Here is an 18,783-nt window from a genome sequence, read left to right as displayed (position 1 = left end):
CTAAACGGTTTTCTGAGGCTCTGTCACCATGGTTCGTGCTCTGGTGGAAAAACAGTAACTGCTAGGTAGATTTTAATTGTTCTTTGTTATTTCATAACAGCTCAAAATGGCTCTAAACATGGGGACAGCAACTTCTTTCCACATGTATAGTAGTACCTATGCCCTGTCCTATGTTTTGATGTACAACTTTTGAAATGCAACATGGCAGCCAGACTTACTCTTATTCTCCCTGTTGTCCAGGTGCTGCTGCTTTGCAATGGGTACATTCCTCAATCACAGATGTCATCAATGAACGCGTATGCAGTCACTGTTGCCAGCAATGATCACATGACCTTACGGCCACACATCTTGGGCACGTGACTTCATGAAGCAGAAGAGCTCCCACTATTATAGTACATAATATATGTACACACACATTTGCACATCCCTCTGTGTCTATGAAAAAGGTGGTATAGAGAAAATGATTGACCAAGCAATGAAATAATTTAGCACAGACCTATGTAACCATCAGAAAATTTGTGGAACCAATACAAAAATCAATGAGAAAGACCACGCAATTGCATTTACATTTCGTGGCCAGACTGCTAAAGTTGTAAACTCGTTCCTGAGAGAGTGTCTTTAAAGCTGTGTTTTTTCCTCTCCACATAGTCTGTCAAGTTTTGCACTTTTACATTCAAACTGAAGGTACAACCTGTAGATAAGATTACTACCCACCTCCCCCTGAGAGTCTGAAAAAACATGCTGCTCAGAGAGCAAGGTTTTTCCACCTTGTTGATATTTCTTTTATCCACAAAAAATGAGCATTGTAGAATTAAGGCGTACCAAGGAGAGTGACGAAAATGGATAACCTATTAGTATTGTTTCAGCCAAGCGCGAGTAACTTAAGTCCCTAAGGACCATATTTGTCTACTTTTTTAAATCACCTTTCAGTTAGCCACTGATTTGCATCATGTGCAGGTTAATTCCTGTCCAAATAAGAACTTTAATGAAATTATTACATTCTGAATTGTTATGCAAACCAGCACAGCCTGCTGAAGTTTCCCTTCTAAAGAGATCAATTAATAACCGTAAGTGTGTGTCAAATGCAAATGAGTGAGATATTCAGAAATGTTTGGTTCTTGTCAATGCGGTAAACACAAGCGCTGAGTTGACGTTAAACAAACAAGCTGTCTGTTGATGAATTTGGGGCACTAAATATGAAAACTCAAAAGTGAATTCTAATTAGAGACATTACAAAAGCTTATCGCCTGGTTTGATTCTTACATTGGTTTTCTGGCCAGAATGTGGTGGCATTTTACTTGGAGGCAGAGCAGCACAGGACACCGGCAGTGAAGTAACTTGTAACTGACAGGGAAAGATAAATAAATACCCAGAAAAAAGCCAAAGGCAAAGGCTGGGGTGAAGACTACATTAATTGGATTGATGTCACAGCGATTGGGCTGACCCTCATGTGGCATTTCCATTACAAAACTTATGCCTCCTTCGGGCTTGATGCCAGGAAACACGTGCAGAGCCAATGGCCTTTAAAGCTTGTGTCTCGTGTTACCTGCACGTTAAATTACAAAAAACAAAAAAAACCCAAAAAGGTAGTTCCCAGGATGTGACCCACAGCACCTCTACTAGCAGCCACTCCTCATCACCCTGCACTTAGCGCCTTAGCCCAGCTGAAGCCTACCAGAGGTCATCCAAGGATAGTTCTAGAGCTGGAGTGTACAGGGGAAAAGTAAGTGTTCAGACAGTTAAAAACTTCACTGATTGCCCCCGGAGACAGAGTGACGTGGTTTGTTTTTCAGGAACAGCCTTTGTTCAATTTTTTTTTTTCACTCACACAAAGTAACGCCTTTTCTCTGAGGAAGCGATGTATGAGAGAGGGTCCATGTACAATCATGAGGGTTTTTTGGCCATATGTGGGACTGCGTGATACTCTGGGACCTTTTGTTTTCTTGGTTTTGCGGTGCCTCAGATCCTCATACTTGTGACAGTGAGCGGTGAGTCACCTGCCCAAGTTTCTGTGACATCAATGTATACCAAATTGGTAAAGGGGATGCAAGTGTAGGGCCACCTAATTAGAATTGCTCATATACACAATAAGCTTCCCATCTAGCCCTGTGGCTCACATTACAGGGGTATGTCCTCAAAACCCCACAGTTATGAGCAGCGGTAAAACACAGTAAATGATACAGCTCAATGAACTTTAAAGAAAGAAAAACACCCATAGTGGCAGTAGAACTTCATTCCTTCCAGGATTCCATATCTGGAATTTGAGTAGCTTGTGGTGTAGCATAATAGCTCCTTGTGTCATCAACCCAGAGCCCTCGCAAGCAAAGCTGTCGCAACATTTTTGTAATGAACAGGACAAGAGACACTGGGACTGCTTGCGGGGCCCAGAATGTCGGCTCCAATCCGAATCAGCAATTACAGCGGCACGGCTCTGATTCCAATCTGGGGTCTCAGCATCACCGAGGGCCACTGCAGAACACTCACCAGTACTATCCCGTGGTCAGGAATGAGACAAAATCATTTTAATAGATGTTACAGGCTAAGTGCATGAGCATTTTAAAGCCTCCTTTTGACACGCAGTCCATGTACTGAGTCCTCACAGCTATTTAGTAGTCACCCAAGCATTTTATGTACATTTAACAACCACGCTGGAGCAGAGGTGAGGTCTCAGCCTTTCACTATGTTGGAACTTCTCCCTGGTTAAACAGCTTGATGAAGTGAACAGTTGTTCCAGCACGCTCGTTGAGGGTCCGGCCACGATTGACTCGGTTTTTCCAACAACCCGTTGAACAGGGCTAGACATTCCCCTAGTGCCACATACCGCATGAGTCCTGGGATGCCGAAGAAAAGGGAACTAAGCATAAAGTGTTGCCCATGGGATAAAGTTAATGGTGATTGCAAGCCAGGCAAAAACAGGAGAACTTGCCTGCTTTCATCCGAGTTTCCTGGAATTCCACTCTGATCTTCATGGGCTGCAGGATTCCACTTATACAGAGGCAAAACATTTATGAATGCTTAGATAAATAATTTCTAACTTCTTTCAATCTTCCCAGTATTTTTTATATCGAACGCACCTTGAAAACATAATACTCTGATCTGATCTGAAACAATCTGGCACAGGTGCACGCTCTTTGCATTCCAGTTGCCACTATGTAGGAAACTCTGAATCTCACTTTCTGTGAGAGCAAATATTGCACCCGTCATTAGAGAGAGTGACAATACATTGTTAAAACCCAAGAAGAAATAATTTCCACTTCCACTTATGATTTAATCTACCTCAATTTACATAATATTTCTAGGCTGAGAGTTGGTTACAATGGATGCAAAAATGTCGAGGGACATGAGGGGCTTTGATGTGTGACAGCGGAGTGACTCATGAAGGCTGCTGCTATGCCCACTGCGCGCGAAAGCATGAAGTCCACTTCGCCTCCAGCCACTGAGCCTTGAAGATTTTTTTTTTCCTTCAGCCTTCCGCTTGAACGGTTTGAGGACAAACCGAAAGAATAATGGTGCTGCCATAAAAAAGCCATCTGATTTAAAAAGCAAGAGCTATGAAAAAGGCAGTACATTCTTAGTAAACTTCAGTGATGCTGGTAACATCCTAAAACAGGCCCACTTTAGCAGATGTGTAAGTGTTCTGGGCTATTGTGAAAGAGCACTAATGATGACACATACTCAGAGATGGGTAGCGAGATTTACATTTATTCTGTTAAGTTAATTTCTGTAGAAGCTGAATTTTTCAGAGTATTTTTTTGGTATCAGTCATGTTAAAAAAAATTCACGTCAGGAAAAAATGTACTTTAAGCACATTAAATTCCTGTAATCCTCTTCTAATTGCTTTAGAATTTTTCACATTTTGATTTTTCTCTCATCATGCCACTTTTACTGCAGAGCATTAGTAATACCTCCTTGCTGTCAGCTGAGATTTTCTGATGTTCTGCTTGTTTCATTGGCCAAACATATACATGTATTTCAGAACTCACACACACTGGCTGAAATTGCTTGCCCCAAGCTGGGTCAAGGCAAGCCGGAGCCTAACCCAGGACGGGACGCCAATCCATCGCAGAGTACCCCAAGCGGGACTCGAACCCCAGACCAACCAGATACCAGGACCCAGCCAAGCCCGCTGCGCCACCACACCCCCCTCTTTTAGAACTGAGTTGTAGTAAGATAAAAAGATATGCAATTTAATGATCATTAATAATTTAGAAATTAATTTAATAATTTAATATGCTAATTGTACATGCTTCATAAAAGGGCAAGATGTGTCAGGTTCTAGGAGTGAGCAAACATGGGCTGGTAGTACCTGGACTTCCCACAGGTTTTACTACGTTTCTGTAATTATCAGTTAACACAACTAAATCCTTAAATAGCTCTGACTATAAAAAGAAAAAGCTATCCCTGATCTAGTGAACACAAAAGTAGAACAGAACTCAAACATCAATAAAATTAAATCTTTCCCTCAGCTGAACACTCCAGACCAACTCAGACTCTTAAATTCATATTATGCATTTGCACAGAAAGTCTCTCAAAGCTCTCAGCTCCTTCCCCACAACTTCAGCCTACTTTTCTCAGTGCCAGATTCAACACTCCAGCACCTCTTTTCTCAAGCTTTCCCGGCTTTTTGTAGTGTCTCACTGTTCCAATTAACCACACCTGGTGCTCATGGAATATAGAGTCTGGCTGGGTTTTCTTATTACAAGCCATTCAGTGTTTTAGCTGTTAAGAATAACTTGTAACCCGAAGGTTGCTGGTTTGATCCCTGCTCCTGCCACTGGGGTATTGCCTTTGAGAAATGTGTTTACCTTCAAAGTAAATGTATAACTTAATGGCAAGTAACAGAACTGTTGCTCTGCAATAAAAGACACAAGTTTGGATCCTAGCTCCTACTATAGCGTCCTTGATACTTGAGCTGAATTCTGCCAGTAAAAATTACCCGGCTGTATAAATGGGTAAACCAGCGGTAGCTCACAACGCAAAATTAAGTTATGCCGGACAAAGGTATTAGCTGTAATAAGTTATTATAATACCTAGCAGACAGTGATTTTTTGTTTAGCTGTTTTCAGAATAGTGTAACAGACAATATTTAATTTTACTTGGAGAGCAAACTTAATTTATAAAAAAAAAAAAATTCTGCAGCAGCAACACAGTGGTGTAGCCGGTAGGCTGCGGATTCAAATGCAGCTCAGTCAGTGTGCAATTTGCATGTCCTGCCCATGTTCCTCATGATGCTCTGGTTTCCTCCCACAATCCATGTGTTGAGGTAAATGTGTGACTTCAGATTTCCCTTGGTGTGTGACTGAATGAGTCTGTGAATTGAGTATTGTTTATTTATTAGAAGTATAATTGCAGTGCAGAAATCACAATGTTCTTTTTTAAATATACTTATACTGAGCACTAGTTCAATGCAGAATATTTTTAAATTTCTTTTGAACGTTCAGAAAGTTAGCAAAAGAAGCTTTCACAGAATGGGTGTCGCATCAGCTACACGGCTGGTGAGTTGCATTCACTGGACCTGCTACCCCAATAAATCACTGCCCTGCCTGAGATCAATGCGCAGCTTGCTTCCATTGATTGCACTAATGAAAGTGTGTCTCACCTGTGAACTGGCAGGTAGTGCATAACATCTGGATTACCTAAGCCAGGCAAGGCGGGAAGTCCATACAAATGCAGCAATTTTTTTTCATGTGAATAGCAGCCCACAGGTGCAGATCTACAGAAAAAGGACTCAGTTGAAAATGTAATATAATATTTCAATGCACAATGGCCAAGATGTGCAGAAAAGTTTCACGTGGCAGTTTGTTAGATGCTGTGCCTAAAAGGAACAAAATGAAATAAAATCATTACTGCCTCTATTTTTAGCCGATGGGTCAACTCACAGGAGAAAATCAATAATGTAAGGCTGCCTTTTCTTTACTCCGCACAAATCTCTGTACCTGCAGATTCATGGCTGGAATGTTCCGCTAACATCCCACAAAGAAAGACTGAACTAAAACATTTTTTTTTTTTGACTAATGAGATTCACCACAGAGACAAAAAGAAGCCCTTAACTTCATCAGCTTTTAGGAACCACTGTAAGATCCAGCTTACAACCAGAGCCAGAAGTTTTCTGGGAAGTGAGTGTTGACATTTCACCTCATTACCACTTCAACAAAAACAAAGACGCGGCCCTCGTGGGCTGAGCAAAACAGCCGCGATGAGACGCCTCTCTTAGACACTCTCACTGCCTGAGATAAGAAATGCAGCCATCCTCTCCCCAGAGGCAGAAGCTGGGATGTCAGAGTGCTCCTTTATAGCATCCTATCCCGGCAGAATTCTACAATCAGCCGAGGTGTCATATACCTATATGCCGCGCACTGTTCATAGCAGCTACCTTTGATCATACAAAAAAAATGCCCACATAATTTGCATAACATTTCCAGGTGTAATACGACCACCACTGTAACTAATTTGCCTGCTGCTGTGAGGGGGGTAAAAAAGTAAAGATATTGTTGTTTACTAATCACCCAAGTCCACAGGATTTCACCTGGGGGGCAAAAGAATAATTGTGCTGTTCGGAGAAAGACAGCATATTAATACCGATTCCCGAGAGGACTGCAATGATATTGTAGCAGTCGCAGTGAGGAGTGTTATTACATTACAGGATTTTTAGCCGCTGGGCATAGCGTTGTGGTTATAAATCTCCGATGAAAATTCCTAGAGCACTTTGACCGCACACCCATAAAGAATCGGGTGAGATAAAACGTTCCTATCTATTTATTTCTTTAATTTTCACCCAGTGGAATTTGTGTAGTAGCACAGCAAAACAAATAAATTTCAAGCAGGTCTTTGAGTGTTGCTGACTAAGGTTAGCCCATGTTCAGCAGTGGGAGGAGTTCTGTCCCTCGTCTGTGTTTTTGGTTAAAGGTAATTTGAACAGTGTAATGCATTCAATCCAAATCAAAGTTAATTGCTCAACAGGGATGAAAACCAGGATATCCTACGGCAGGAAAGGCCAGGATTGCTTACCCATGGACTGAGGAATGACTTCAAGGTTAAAGGTTACTGGAAATGACCCTGATATATCATCCAAGTTTGGAGGCAATGCTGTTCAGACCATCCCCGTATAAAAAATTCATGACCTCCAATCTATAATAAATGACCGGTTAAGTACAACAGACAAAGAGATAGTTAACGCTTCGTAGATTTGTTTTTCAGTGATTTGTTTTGGTGCGGATCTTGAGAACAGAAAGGAGGGAAAATGATTTATGTGTGGACAGGTATTGATGTGCTGGTGTGATGTCCAACGGAGGAGGGGCTTTTGACAAGTTTATGCGTTCTGGCTGCACCTCATTACACCCGCTGCCGAATGGGAGGACACGCGATCGAAATCGACACCCCCCTTCAAGTCACTGTCCTTAATCATGCTGTGAAGAAGATACATGGGGGTGTTGCCATAGACCTTTGGACGACTGCTTGACTGTGGGCGGTGGAGTTATGCAGGCTGCAGTGCTGCGTGGAGGAGGAACCTTGTAGGTGTTCCAACAGTCATGCTTTAGTCTCATCAACTCTACTGCAACATCCTCAGCATGTCCCCTCTCAACAACATGGTAACAGATTGCTGTGTACAAGGACCAGGGTGTCAACAAGTCATTATACCTTAGGGACAAAACTCCCAAAATGTATTACGGCAAAACGTGAGTTTGTAAGGGCCTACATGTTGTGTTGTTTTTGTCATAGTGTTTTTGATCTCTGCTGCATTCGATGGGGTGCAAAAATACTGACATCAAAGCTCAGCTCTGCTATCACTCTGCTTCGCTTTGCATATTGCTGTCATGGTAGAAAGAAGATCAGGTGGCAGGAGATGCCCTGGAGATACCCTCTCTGATATTCTTAATGAAGAGATTAGTGCCCTAGGAATGACCACAGGAATAAAGTGAGATGGCAGGACTGGCTGGATATAAAACCATGTCAGTGAAATTTTAAAACCAGTGGTTGTGAAAATTGCTTTTATGAGAGGAAGGGAAACTATGATGTTAACTGCGAATTAAAACAGGTAGCTTGCTGCATGTTCCTATGATGTCCAGACGTCATCATGGAAAATTTCTCAAAGGCATACAGTTGTTAAGATCTCAGTCAATTCAGTTACATAACATTTATTAAAAAAAAAAAAAAAAAAAAAAAACAGTTGGAGGTTTTGTAGGTGACCACTTCTTTGTTGCCTTTTCAACACACACATAGATCTTGGGGACCATGTTCCAGCGGTTTTGTAAAAGACAGGCTTTAACTGCGCTTGAATAGCCACTCCACCAGTAACACAATGACAGAGGCCTGTGAGGGGTGGTTGGTGCCGGAAGGGGGGGGATTTGCTGTAGCGGAGTAAAGTGTGCCTGCTGTTAATGAGGAGGGAGAGAGCAAGTGCTGCGAGGCATCTGTGCTTTTAGAAAGAGAGAGAGACCCAGAGCGCCTGCTGATCCAGCTTCTGTGTTCCAAGGCCTTTGAGATCTGCTCACTCTGCTCCCTGTCTTGCACTGCCACTGCTGTTGCCACCGAGCAAATCGTACGTTCTGAAGGCGGCAGCTCAGACAACTTGCATTTTTCGTTGAGTTGAAATTAAGAGAAGTCCTTCACTGATGTACAATGTGCAGGGATGCAACAGCTGTTCCCGTCTGGGATTTAAACCTATACCCATCTGGTGACTAGTTTAACCACTATGGAAAATATGACTTAAAAGCAACATGCTTTTCTCCAGTAAGGCACTGTACACTGTGTTCCTTTTCACGTGAAAAACTCAGGTGGGGAAACAAAGACCCAGCACTGATCTTTGGTGCAATTTGGTGGCTACAACCACTTACGTTTCATAAAACCACCATCACGGGCCTGTGGCGCATTTTTCAAAGCCTATTTAGTGTTTCCACTGATAGTGTTTAGCAAGCGAGCCGGACGAGCCGAGGTCCTTCGGATGGGTGCTGAGCAATATTACATAACCCCTGTGAGAAATACTCATTGGGCTGATTGGGATGTCATCCCTCTGACTTGAGAGAACTTAGCAAACAGCACATCTTGGCCGCCTCCAGCTGTTGCAGGAAGTGATTTTCACATTCAGGGAGAAGGGCAGACCAGCAGATAAAGTGTAGCTATTCGCAGTGTTATTGTTTTACCATTTCATAGCTTTGCATTTTTTTTCCACAGGTACACTGACCCAAATATTATATGTTGATATTTAGATGGAGCAGTTTTTATCCAAAATTTGGCAGGACTGGATTAAGTAGACTACCTTGTCTCTTATTTCTAATTAACAAAAAGCCGTACATTTCAAACCAAGGAACTTTGGTAACACGGTGAGAAAAACAGCAGTGACAGTGCAGTCTGAGGCTGGAGGTATCAACATGTGGGCCTCCTCCCCAGCATAGCTCGTTCACTGAGCCAAACACATTCTGACGCCCAGCAGAAGTGCTGCTGCTCGTAGATTCTGATGAGGCAGCACTAAATTCAGCACTCTGCTGCCTACTCAGAATCTGTCCCCTGTCCTGGGAACACAAAAATCTGTCCCACTGACCTGAAAATTACCCCTAAACCAGGATAAAATCCACTACAGACAGCTGACTGGAAAGGGTCATGCCATCGATTACAACTATATCAGTTCCGTATACATTAGCAGTTGTCTTTCTTTTCGTGGTAAGAAACAGAATTATCATAATTTCCCATTAACCAGTTGCGACTTTGCTGGGATAATACAGATATGTTGCCCCGCGTCCAGAAAGTGAGCGTCAAGATCCTTTAACAAAACTCTGCCATAAATCTTCCCGACTCACGGTAAGTTCTTTATATGAAATGCCTGGTTAATCTTCTATGTCTGATCTTCTCAACACATTTAAATAATCTGAAGGCAATGGGAATGTGCACCCGCAGAGATGGCCCAAGTCAAAGGAAGTACTTACTGAAAGAATCGTCTTTAAGCTCCAATTAAGAAAACGTCCAGCTTCAGACATCCTTATTACCGGACTCAGGCTCGGAGGCTTTCGTGAAGTTTATTGTATTCCTTGGAACCATTCAACTGCTATTTGATCAGAGCTTAGGAGATTCTTATCAGTCCATGCTGGTCTGCCTTGCTGAGCCATGATATTGCCGTGATAGGACTTCCTCTTTGATGGCAGCCAACTCCCTGTGAAGCGGTGTTGCAAACAAGACAGGCATCCCCCGCTCGAAAGCATCCTGTCCCGACTGCCTGAAAGCGTTTTCAGATCACACACTTTTTAATCTACCATTTTAGAACATGTAGCAGGAGGGATCAACGCAGAGGCTCCATAACTAGCTAGCAGCAATACTGCAAAGCACAATCCTGTTGCACATAAGAATAAAAGTTCAAAAAGTCAATCACAACGCACAACAGTCAAGCTGTGAATACGTAGAACCAATTATACACATTTATAAACACTGATCACTCCCTTATACAGACTAAAATGCTTTCTGTCACGCTGAATTCCTGCACCACTAGCAATCGTCAATGCTCAAAAACTGGCCTTGTATAAATTTTAAGACATATTAGTGACTATTAGTATATAGTCACTAATATGACTGTTAGTATATTCTTGTTGATTTTCCAGTCAAGTTAAATGAGGTGAAATAGAGACAAAGGGTAAAAAAGGGTTTTATGTTATTTTGTTAAATCACTACTGATGAGACCACAATGCCATTCCAGTAAGGTCAAATACTTATGACCTCTCCAGAGCAGGCTCATTATAGTCAAACCTTAACAGGGATTTCCAGCAAATTAAATGCCATTTAACACACTGCCTGACATAATGTGATACAAACACAGAAAGCTGTACACTTTATCCACCCTAGAACACCCCCACCATGCAAATTTCTTTCTTTACGTGTTACAAACCAATCTTTTGCTGTGTAGGAGAGCTGGCACCATTTACATTTACATTTACATTTATTCATTTAGCAGACGCTTTTGTCCAAAGCGACGTACATCTCAGCAAAAGTACAATTTACGCATTAGATTAAGAGAAGGAGACATAGCTGCAGGCATGAAAGTCTCAAGCAAACAGTGCACCAGTGAAAGGATCACTGCAAATATATTCCTCTCAGCCGCAGTCTACTGGTCTTCATAAATGCTCTCGATTTCAGTGCAATAGTCACCAATTAAACTCTTTCCCAGAGGAATTCGAGATCACGCATTCTGGAGAACAGATCTTTGTTCTCCGTGGTGCTCTGATCTATAGGCCTATTCTTGTACAGAATACTTTTGATTGTTGAGCCATTCAAGAGGCAACAGATACAGCAATTACACAAAGCATCACATTCACAAGAAACCACCTAATTTACTTTGGACAACAGAATTAAGGTTTCATTCTGAATCACAAGGGACTAAATTGTCTTAATGAACTGTAACCTTTATTCCATGTATTCCCCCTCCTAACAGAGCTATGTCTCTAAATACTTACTGCATATTAGTAACGTTTTAATGTGAAAAGCGAAAGGTGCACAGCTGAGTGAAGCTGAGAATAACAAGCATTTGTAGCATGACATTATTTCAAGACTGCCTTCAACCACTTCACACATCCACGTAAAACTACTCTACATACAGAATTATAGAGTTATGTATTTATCAGGCCGATATGATCATAACCTTATGGCCCTTAGTACTTAAATAGAGAATGTGATTGTTCTTTGTTCTGTTGTTCTTCATCATGTTTGTTATTTCAAATTAAGCAGAGGCTCTTGCTCTCAGTTCATTGTGTATGTGTCCCAAGCAAGCCTGAAGAACTCCCATTTAGAGGAAAACGTGCAAGGAATTTAAAAAAAAAAACATATTTCCATTTATATGAGTTTTCCCATCATAGCAATACTGAGCATTAAATAAATCCAACATCTTATTAAAAGGCCTTTTGAAAGATACTCTCATTTGCTTGCAGATCAGTAAAATTGTAAAGAATTGCACACTTAACAATAGCTAAAGAGCTCATTCACATTAAACCAAGAGCAAGAAATGCTCTCAAACACAAACCAAAAGGGACCCAACTCATTTCAGCAGATGGGACGATGGTGGACAACAGTGATCTACCAATAGGAAGGACAGGAAACTGAGGGGTTGTACCTTGAAGAGGCGCAAGATGTTGGCCACCATAATGGAGACAGAGCTGGCAGAGGCCCCAATAACACCAACCACCCTCTCTGGCTTGGTGATGATGGGTGGCCCACCTCCCAGGCACTTAACATCAGAGCCATCCTTCTCGATGAGTGCCTGCACAAAGGTGAGTGACTGCTCCAGAGCATGTGTGTCACGCGAGCATGTGTCGAGGATGCGTGCCCCCAGCGTGATGTTAGGCAGCAGATCGGGGTCATTGTTGATGCGGTCCAGGGCAAAAAGCATGGCTTCCAAACGGTGGATGCCCTTCTCCTTCTTAAGCTCGCCGCATGCCTTGCCATCATTTCCACGTGCATGCACCGGGAAAAGGCCACCCAGGGAGATGTCCCCATCGATGCGGATAGAGTTGAGGTGCACATGGCCCGGTGCCCGAGGCTTGGCTGCCAGTTCCGCCAAGAAGCAGCAGGCAAGGACCAGTAGCGGACACAGGCCACCGCGGGAACAGGCAATCCGCTCCCTGAAATAGCCCGCAGACGGGGACATAGCGGCAGACCAAACTCCGATCCTACTACAAATCCCTTTCGGTAAAAAGGAAAGAATGTCTCGTAGGTAAAGTTAAAAGTGGTCTGAAGTGAAGTTTTTGTTAAAAGACTTCTCTCATTTCTTCTGGCTCTGGTACCATCTGAATAAGAATAATCAGGTGTACTTCCTGTATTGTATTTCCTTGTAGTGTCTCCTTGTGGTCTCCTGGTAGATGGAGGCAATTACTGTACAGTCTGACGTGAGCAGCAGCTTGGTCCACAGGGACTCTCCTCCTGAGACCTTAGGAAGAACATAGGGATAGATTTGTTTCGTATTCTTCTCTACCCACCCTCATCAGGGGTTTTTAATTGCCCTGTCTGTGACAGATGGGGCTACTCCACGTCAGCCAGCCACAGGTCTCAGATGCACAGGTATGTCCTCCCAATGCCAACGAAAGGAGCCCTGGAAGGAGAGAATTAGAAATGGATGAGCTCACAAGGTGGACTATTCTATCTGAGTAAAATCAGTACTGTTAAATCAACACTGGAGAGTTGTCCTTGACGTTGTCCCTGCCAACTTCCCATTAGAGTTGATTTGACAATGGCAATTTTATTTTGTGCTTTTTGGAATGGTGAGTTTTGCTTTCTTTCTCTTTGCACATCAGATTTCCTTGACATTCCCACAGGTAGTAAGAGCTCCCCAAGGTGGGTGGAAGACAGGCTGGTTCATGTTCAAAGACAGCCCTGTTCACATAATGTGCCACTGGTGACCAGGAAGGGTTGCCACATTAAACATCAAAGCGCAAAGAACCACAATCAATTGAAAAGCACATGCATTCTTCAATGCCCCTCTGTTGTGCACGACACACATGGCGTAGCCCTCGGAAACTAAGACCTGGATTTCTTTGGAACAATGGCTCCCTTCAATCCGTTGTGCTTAATTATTCTACATGCCTCAGGAATCAGTGATTGAGCGCTACACAGCATGATTCCGCATAACCACATTCTCACCCGTTCCAGTGGATTTCCTTAGGGTGTTTTACAACAGAATTATGAAATGGTTTTCTTATGCTTAGTGCTCCAGGGAAGGTCTACCAGTTTCTACAGTCAATAATAACATCTGCAATTCTATTTTCTCATCTAAGTATGGACAGTTGAAGACCTTATCTGAAGCTTTGATGTTGGTTATGAATGCAATACAATATTGTCGTCGCCACATCTCATCACCCAGCCAAACTTGCCAGGATCCCATTCTGATGGATAGGAACTCGGCTGATAAGCCCTGTGGCTACATCCAGGCTAGTGACCCTGGGTCATTTTACTCATTTAGCTAATAGTCATGTACGTAGGATAGAAAGGAAGTTAGCTGAGCTCATGTCAATGGTGAACGCCCAAGGCCATTTTCTTCCAGTCGAACCCTACACAGGGGTAGCGGTGGGAGGGGGCCAATGGGAGAGCCATGTGAGCACCTTGTGAAAGTAGGCCAACATCAAAGTAGCTCTTTTCCTGCAGAACAGGGGTCCCCACCGCTCAGCTTTGATGCCACTGATTGCAGACAGGAGAGGCAGGCAGTGAAAACAGGGAGAAGGTCCCCTGCTGTAGAAAAGTAGCCCTCATGTCTTCTGTCCCCTCTCTCTATGACCCTCCAACCTCTGCTCCTTCTCTAATAACCTCCCATCCTCCTACCTTCAACTCCCAGCACAGTGTGGGTGCTCTGTGGGAAGGACATAAACACGGAGGCGATGCTGTCCTTTGGTATTTCTGACAGTACCGCAACAACAAAAAAGAATGTTTCTCCTCCTTTCAGCATCACAGAGTGCAGATGCTGGGAAATCTCATCCGACCTCCGTGCGACCACTTTCCTACCTTAGAGACTGGCCTTCTTCCGCAGACTCTCCATACAAATTGGTCTTGGCAGCTACAAAGACATCAAGATCCATCAGAGGGACTATGTGCACTAAATCTGCTGGCTATTTCATCTGTTTTACTTACTGTATGTCATTCAGTCAGATTGAATCAGATTATGTTTGTTATACTGTATCTTAACAGAATCATTGAACTAAAGCACTATATATATTATGCATCTGAGGCAATGATAAATACATAGGTGCATACATTGAAAGCTATGAGCAAAATTTACAACATAATCAAGTAAATCAATGACAGGATACAAGGTCAACAGAGCAGAGCATCATGCAGTAAGATTATCTTTCTAAAAATCTGCCTGGCAGCTCATCTTTTCCACCATAGCGCACCGCAATGTAACTTGGACTCAGAAGAATCAATAAGACTCCATAGCAGATCTGTAACTAGAGGCATGTTGGAGCAGAATTTGAACAAAGTATCCCAAGCAGCATCTCCTGCATTTAGCAATGTACCCGGCCCTGCAGACCCCATCGCTGTGTTTGCTTCGCAACCTGCAAAAATTCACCACCATCAAATCAATGATGACATATAGACATGTACTAGCTCGCACTCCACAGTCGAAGAAACCAAAATCAGAAACCAGAATCCCGGAGCTGCACAATTTCCAGAGTTCTGCCGTGTTTCTCACAAACAGATAGGCACAAAAAAGGTATTTATAGCTCTGAGCTCAGTTCATCTTCCTCCTAAAACACAGCATCAATAATATATAGCTTGTCAGCAAAACGCGGCGTCTCTATCCAGGCAAGTCCCGGGACTCCTAAGTAGAGCTTGAGGGGGGTGGCTGGGACTGAGCCATCACAAGCCCCAAGTGAGAACCTGGAGGAACATTTGTGAGGCAAGCATTCTCGGGTAATGTAATCATGTCAAGTTCTGTGCTCACAGACCTATTTTCATCTGTTCATGTGTTGTCAAAAACACGTGATCAGATGGCAGACTCCTCATAGGCCAAATCTTTTATGCTGTTGTAACAGAGAAAACATTGATCAGCAGCAATCATAAGCAGCTCTGCCTCAAAGCTTCAGGCAAGAAACAAAATAATATTTTCCATTATTTTCCATTTTTTGATGACTTCTGTGACCCAGTATGAATTCTTCAATGTACCGACTATTGTGTTTAAGATCTGAAAAGCCCACTTTATGTATGTGAATTGAGAAGTCTTCCAATAATAATGAATAGCACTTACACTTGCCAGTTACGATAATCTGTGTAGCAACACGGATGCCTTTCTCTGCCTCCCCCACGTTTAATTCCCAATTACAATGCCAATAAAGTAACAATAATGGTAATTACAGCTCAGTGCCTGGTAGAATACACAAATAAATTGCTCCGACATCTGACAACTCTCCCGTGCAATGAGAAACAAGCACGGAGTGACGCTTGACATACCCCTAGGTTTTGATATAAATAGCTGAAGAAAACAGTCCCGCGTGAGTTTCTACACTCTTCATCTCGTAATGGTGGGAGTTTTTAAATATTAAGTGCAGGGCTGAGCCCTTAAATGCAGTTTTCTGAATTGCATCTCAAAGTCAAACAAGAAGACATGTGCACCATGACATTTTCTCCAGATGCTTATTTATAAGGGCCAGATGGGGAAGGCAGACAAACATCAGCTGGAAGGAAGTTAAGGCGGCCAATAGAAGTTGGAGGGGTTTGGAAGCACTGACACTTTGATGCATCTAAAAGTGTTGTGCTTTGTGCTGAGTGGATCAGGATATTGGGGGAATCCGACTGAGTGGTGTGAGCTCAGCAGACCTTGCCCACTCAGTGCCCTGCCGGTCAGAGGCAGCACAGTCTGTGTAAGGTGGGTTTAACTCGGAGTGAACAAACTGTCACCCCACAAAGTAGCAAGTGCAGGGGGCAGGGGGCAGGGGGACTGGGGCAGAGGAGAGAGGCTGAAGGAGCTTAAGGGGGGGCAGAGATTTATTGCCTGCCCTGTGGAAGTGACAGGTCTCTGCAACAGACCCCACCATCTCCCCTAGCAAGAAATTGCCCTCCACAGTCCAGTCACAAATAATGCTGCAGTAATTGCAGACGTCGGATAGCGGGGCGTAGGTTGGAGGGGGGCATCATCTCAACAGCATGAGTTTATTGCAATTCGCACCACTACAAGGAAAGTCACTCTGGTGCTATTTTTCACCCTGCAGTTAATAGTTTTCAGGGTGTATACGATGAGATAGCAGAGCTCTGCAATTGTGATTGTCATTACAAGCACTTTAATGTGGCACACGTGCAGCCGCAGAGATGGACTGCATCACCAGCAAATTGCTTCTGCTCGTTTGAATGGAACAGGAGGTGAACGTCACTTTAATACCGCACCAGATTGGTTCAGACAATGTAAAGCTCTCTCATGCGAACAGTTTTCCTAATACAGTCATCGGTGTGAACGTGGCCAGCCATGCATCCAGCAGTGATTCTCCAAACAAGGGCCGAGACCCGCCTGCTTCGAAAGAGCCTGGAGGGAATGGCATCAGGAAACCCAGAGGAGCCGCCAAGAGCGCGGTGCACCGAGCCAGAAAAACAGTGATTTTAGCCTGCAAAACTTTCTTTTCAGCTCCAAAATGTCACGTATTCGCAAATTTGGCCAAAGCACATTTACCAGTGTTTTCAGTGACAAATGAAGAGCTGAAAAAATGTACATATGGGGTTAGTCTGGAGGCCCATGTTATTGCAGGAGATTCCAGCCGTCATTATCCCCATGCTCTTGCAGTTTTGACGCTGTTACCTTCTTTATCGTAAACTGTTTAACTGTTTACATCCGGCTATTGGTGTACATTAGTTCACAACACAAGCCAAGTTTCCAAGCCAAACTCCGACTTTGAATGAAACAATCGACAGGAACCTTGATGGTCTCGTGAGAAAAACCACATGTTGTGCTGCAGAGCAGCGGAGGTGACTTTGCTGGCAAATTCTCCCCGGACATCCCCGCAGATCTTCACTTTGAGTACCGAAGGTGTCAGAAGTGGAAGATTTCACAGCTCTGCAGCTGTTCTTTCACCTGATCCATGTTCACCCTTCCAATCTCCACTGAGGATGGGATTCTTCATAACCTACAAAAGATGTACTTTCTTTTTAAGGAATAAAAGAAAAGAGACCTCAGTGATATGAGCTGCACATTGTGAGTTTGTCTGTGTGTATATGTTTATTGGGGACTGATTTTGAGGGAGACACCTGAGACCCAGGAGAGGTCCCCATCAAAGATAAGCCTTGCAGATTGTTAGCTTTAGTTCTAACCCTCCCTCCCCAAATCCCCCAGAGACACAGAATAAAGTCTGTTGTAGCTATTGTAGTTAGATTCTTGTTACCTAACAGCTAATCTATTATGAATGAAGTATAGGCAGTGCAGAGCCAAAGGGGAGATGTGAAAGGGTTTTTTTTTTTTTTCTGACATTTCAAGAAGTTTAAAAGAGGTACTAAAACTACACAGCACATTTTTCCCCTTAATGCCCATTTTTTTCCTAGTGGAAATGCTGAACTGAGCATAGGATTTTTTTTTTTTTTTTTTTGTGCCACATATTATCCCAGCAGTTCCAAAATGCCAAGACCTAAAAGGGGTAAAGATGTGGAAAAGAAGTAGAGCTTCACTCTGGTTGCGCCGCACGGAACATGCCCTACTGGAGAACACAGACTGAACACTGCCATCTGGCCAGCGACAGCCAGTGGCAGACAAGCCTCAAGGCAGTGCTGTAGTTAAGAACAACTTGTTAACTGAAGGTTGTTTGTTTAACGCCCCAGGAGGAAGTATCCTATACTACTCATAAGAATTATGGTAAAATTGCGGCAATAAAATAATTCTGACAAAATATCTAACTGTATAGATAGGCAAAATTGCAAAGTAAACAACGAAGTACTATAAATAATAAAACTAGTGGTAACAGCAAACCGCTTGTTCAACATCTGACGCAAACCCACCCCCCAGTCATAGCAGCTGAGCACGAGCACTTCCAGCCAGTGTCTCACCCTTCTCCTCCCTTAACCACAAGCTTTTTATCACCCTCAATAAGGCTGATTTTAGGAAAGGCTGATTCACTCATTAGCAGTTTGTTATTCTAAAACCTCAATTTCCATAAACAAAGTCGAGCTTCCAGCCCCGGGACAACTGAGCATTGTTGTTTTGCAGTGTGTTGCTGCTACTTTCTTTTTCCTACCTTTTTCATGTCACACTCGTGTCTGAGTTAAAGTATAATATTTACAGTGCCTGCCTGGTAAATACCGCAAGGTTAAAATCTCGTAACAGGTGTTTTGTGTGCCTCCGAAAGG

At 43.1% G+C, this 18,783-nt stretch overlaps 1 protein-coding gene across 2 annotated transcripts in view; it reads right to left on the bottom strand.

The window, feature by feature from the left end:
- grm4 (glutamate receptor, metabotropic 4) overlaps window positions 1-18,783 on the bottom strand; it is a 244,553-nt gene that overhangs the window by 185,159 nt on the left and 40,611 nt on the right. For both annotated transcript variants that reach the window (XM_018760620.2, XM_018760621.2), the window contains exon 2: window positions 12,089-13,063. In XM_018760620.2, the coding sequence (XP_018616136.1) occupies window positions 12,089-12,622 (534 nt within the window). In that variant the 5' untranslated portion in view covers window positions 12,623-13,063. The remainder of the gene's footprint in view (window positions 1-12,088; window positions 13,064-18,783) is intronic.

This window comes from Scleropages formosus, chromosome 19 (genome assembly GCF_900964775.1).
Source record: "Scleropages formosus chromosome 19, fSclFor1.1, whole genome shotgun sequence".
In the NCBI taxonomy this organism is placed as follows: domain Eukaryota; kingdom Metazoa; phylum Chordata; class Actinopteri; order Osteoglossiformes; family Osteoglossidae; genus Scleropages; species Scleropages formosus.
This window is presented reverse-complemented; position numbering and strand designations above follow the sequence as displayed.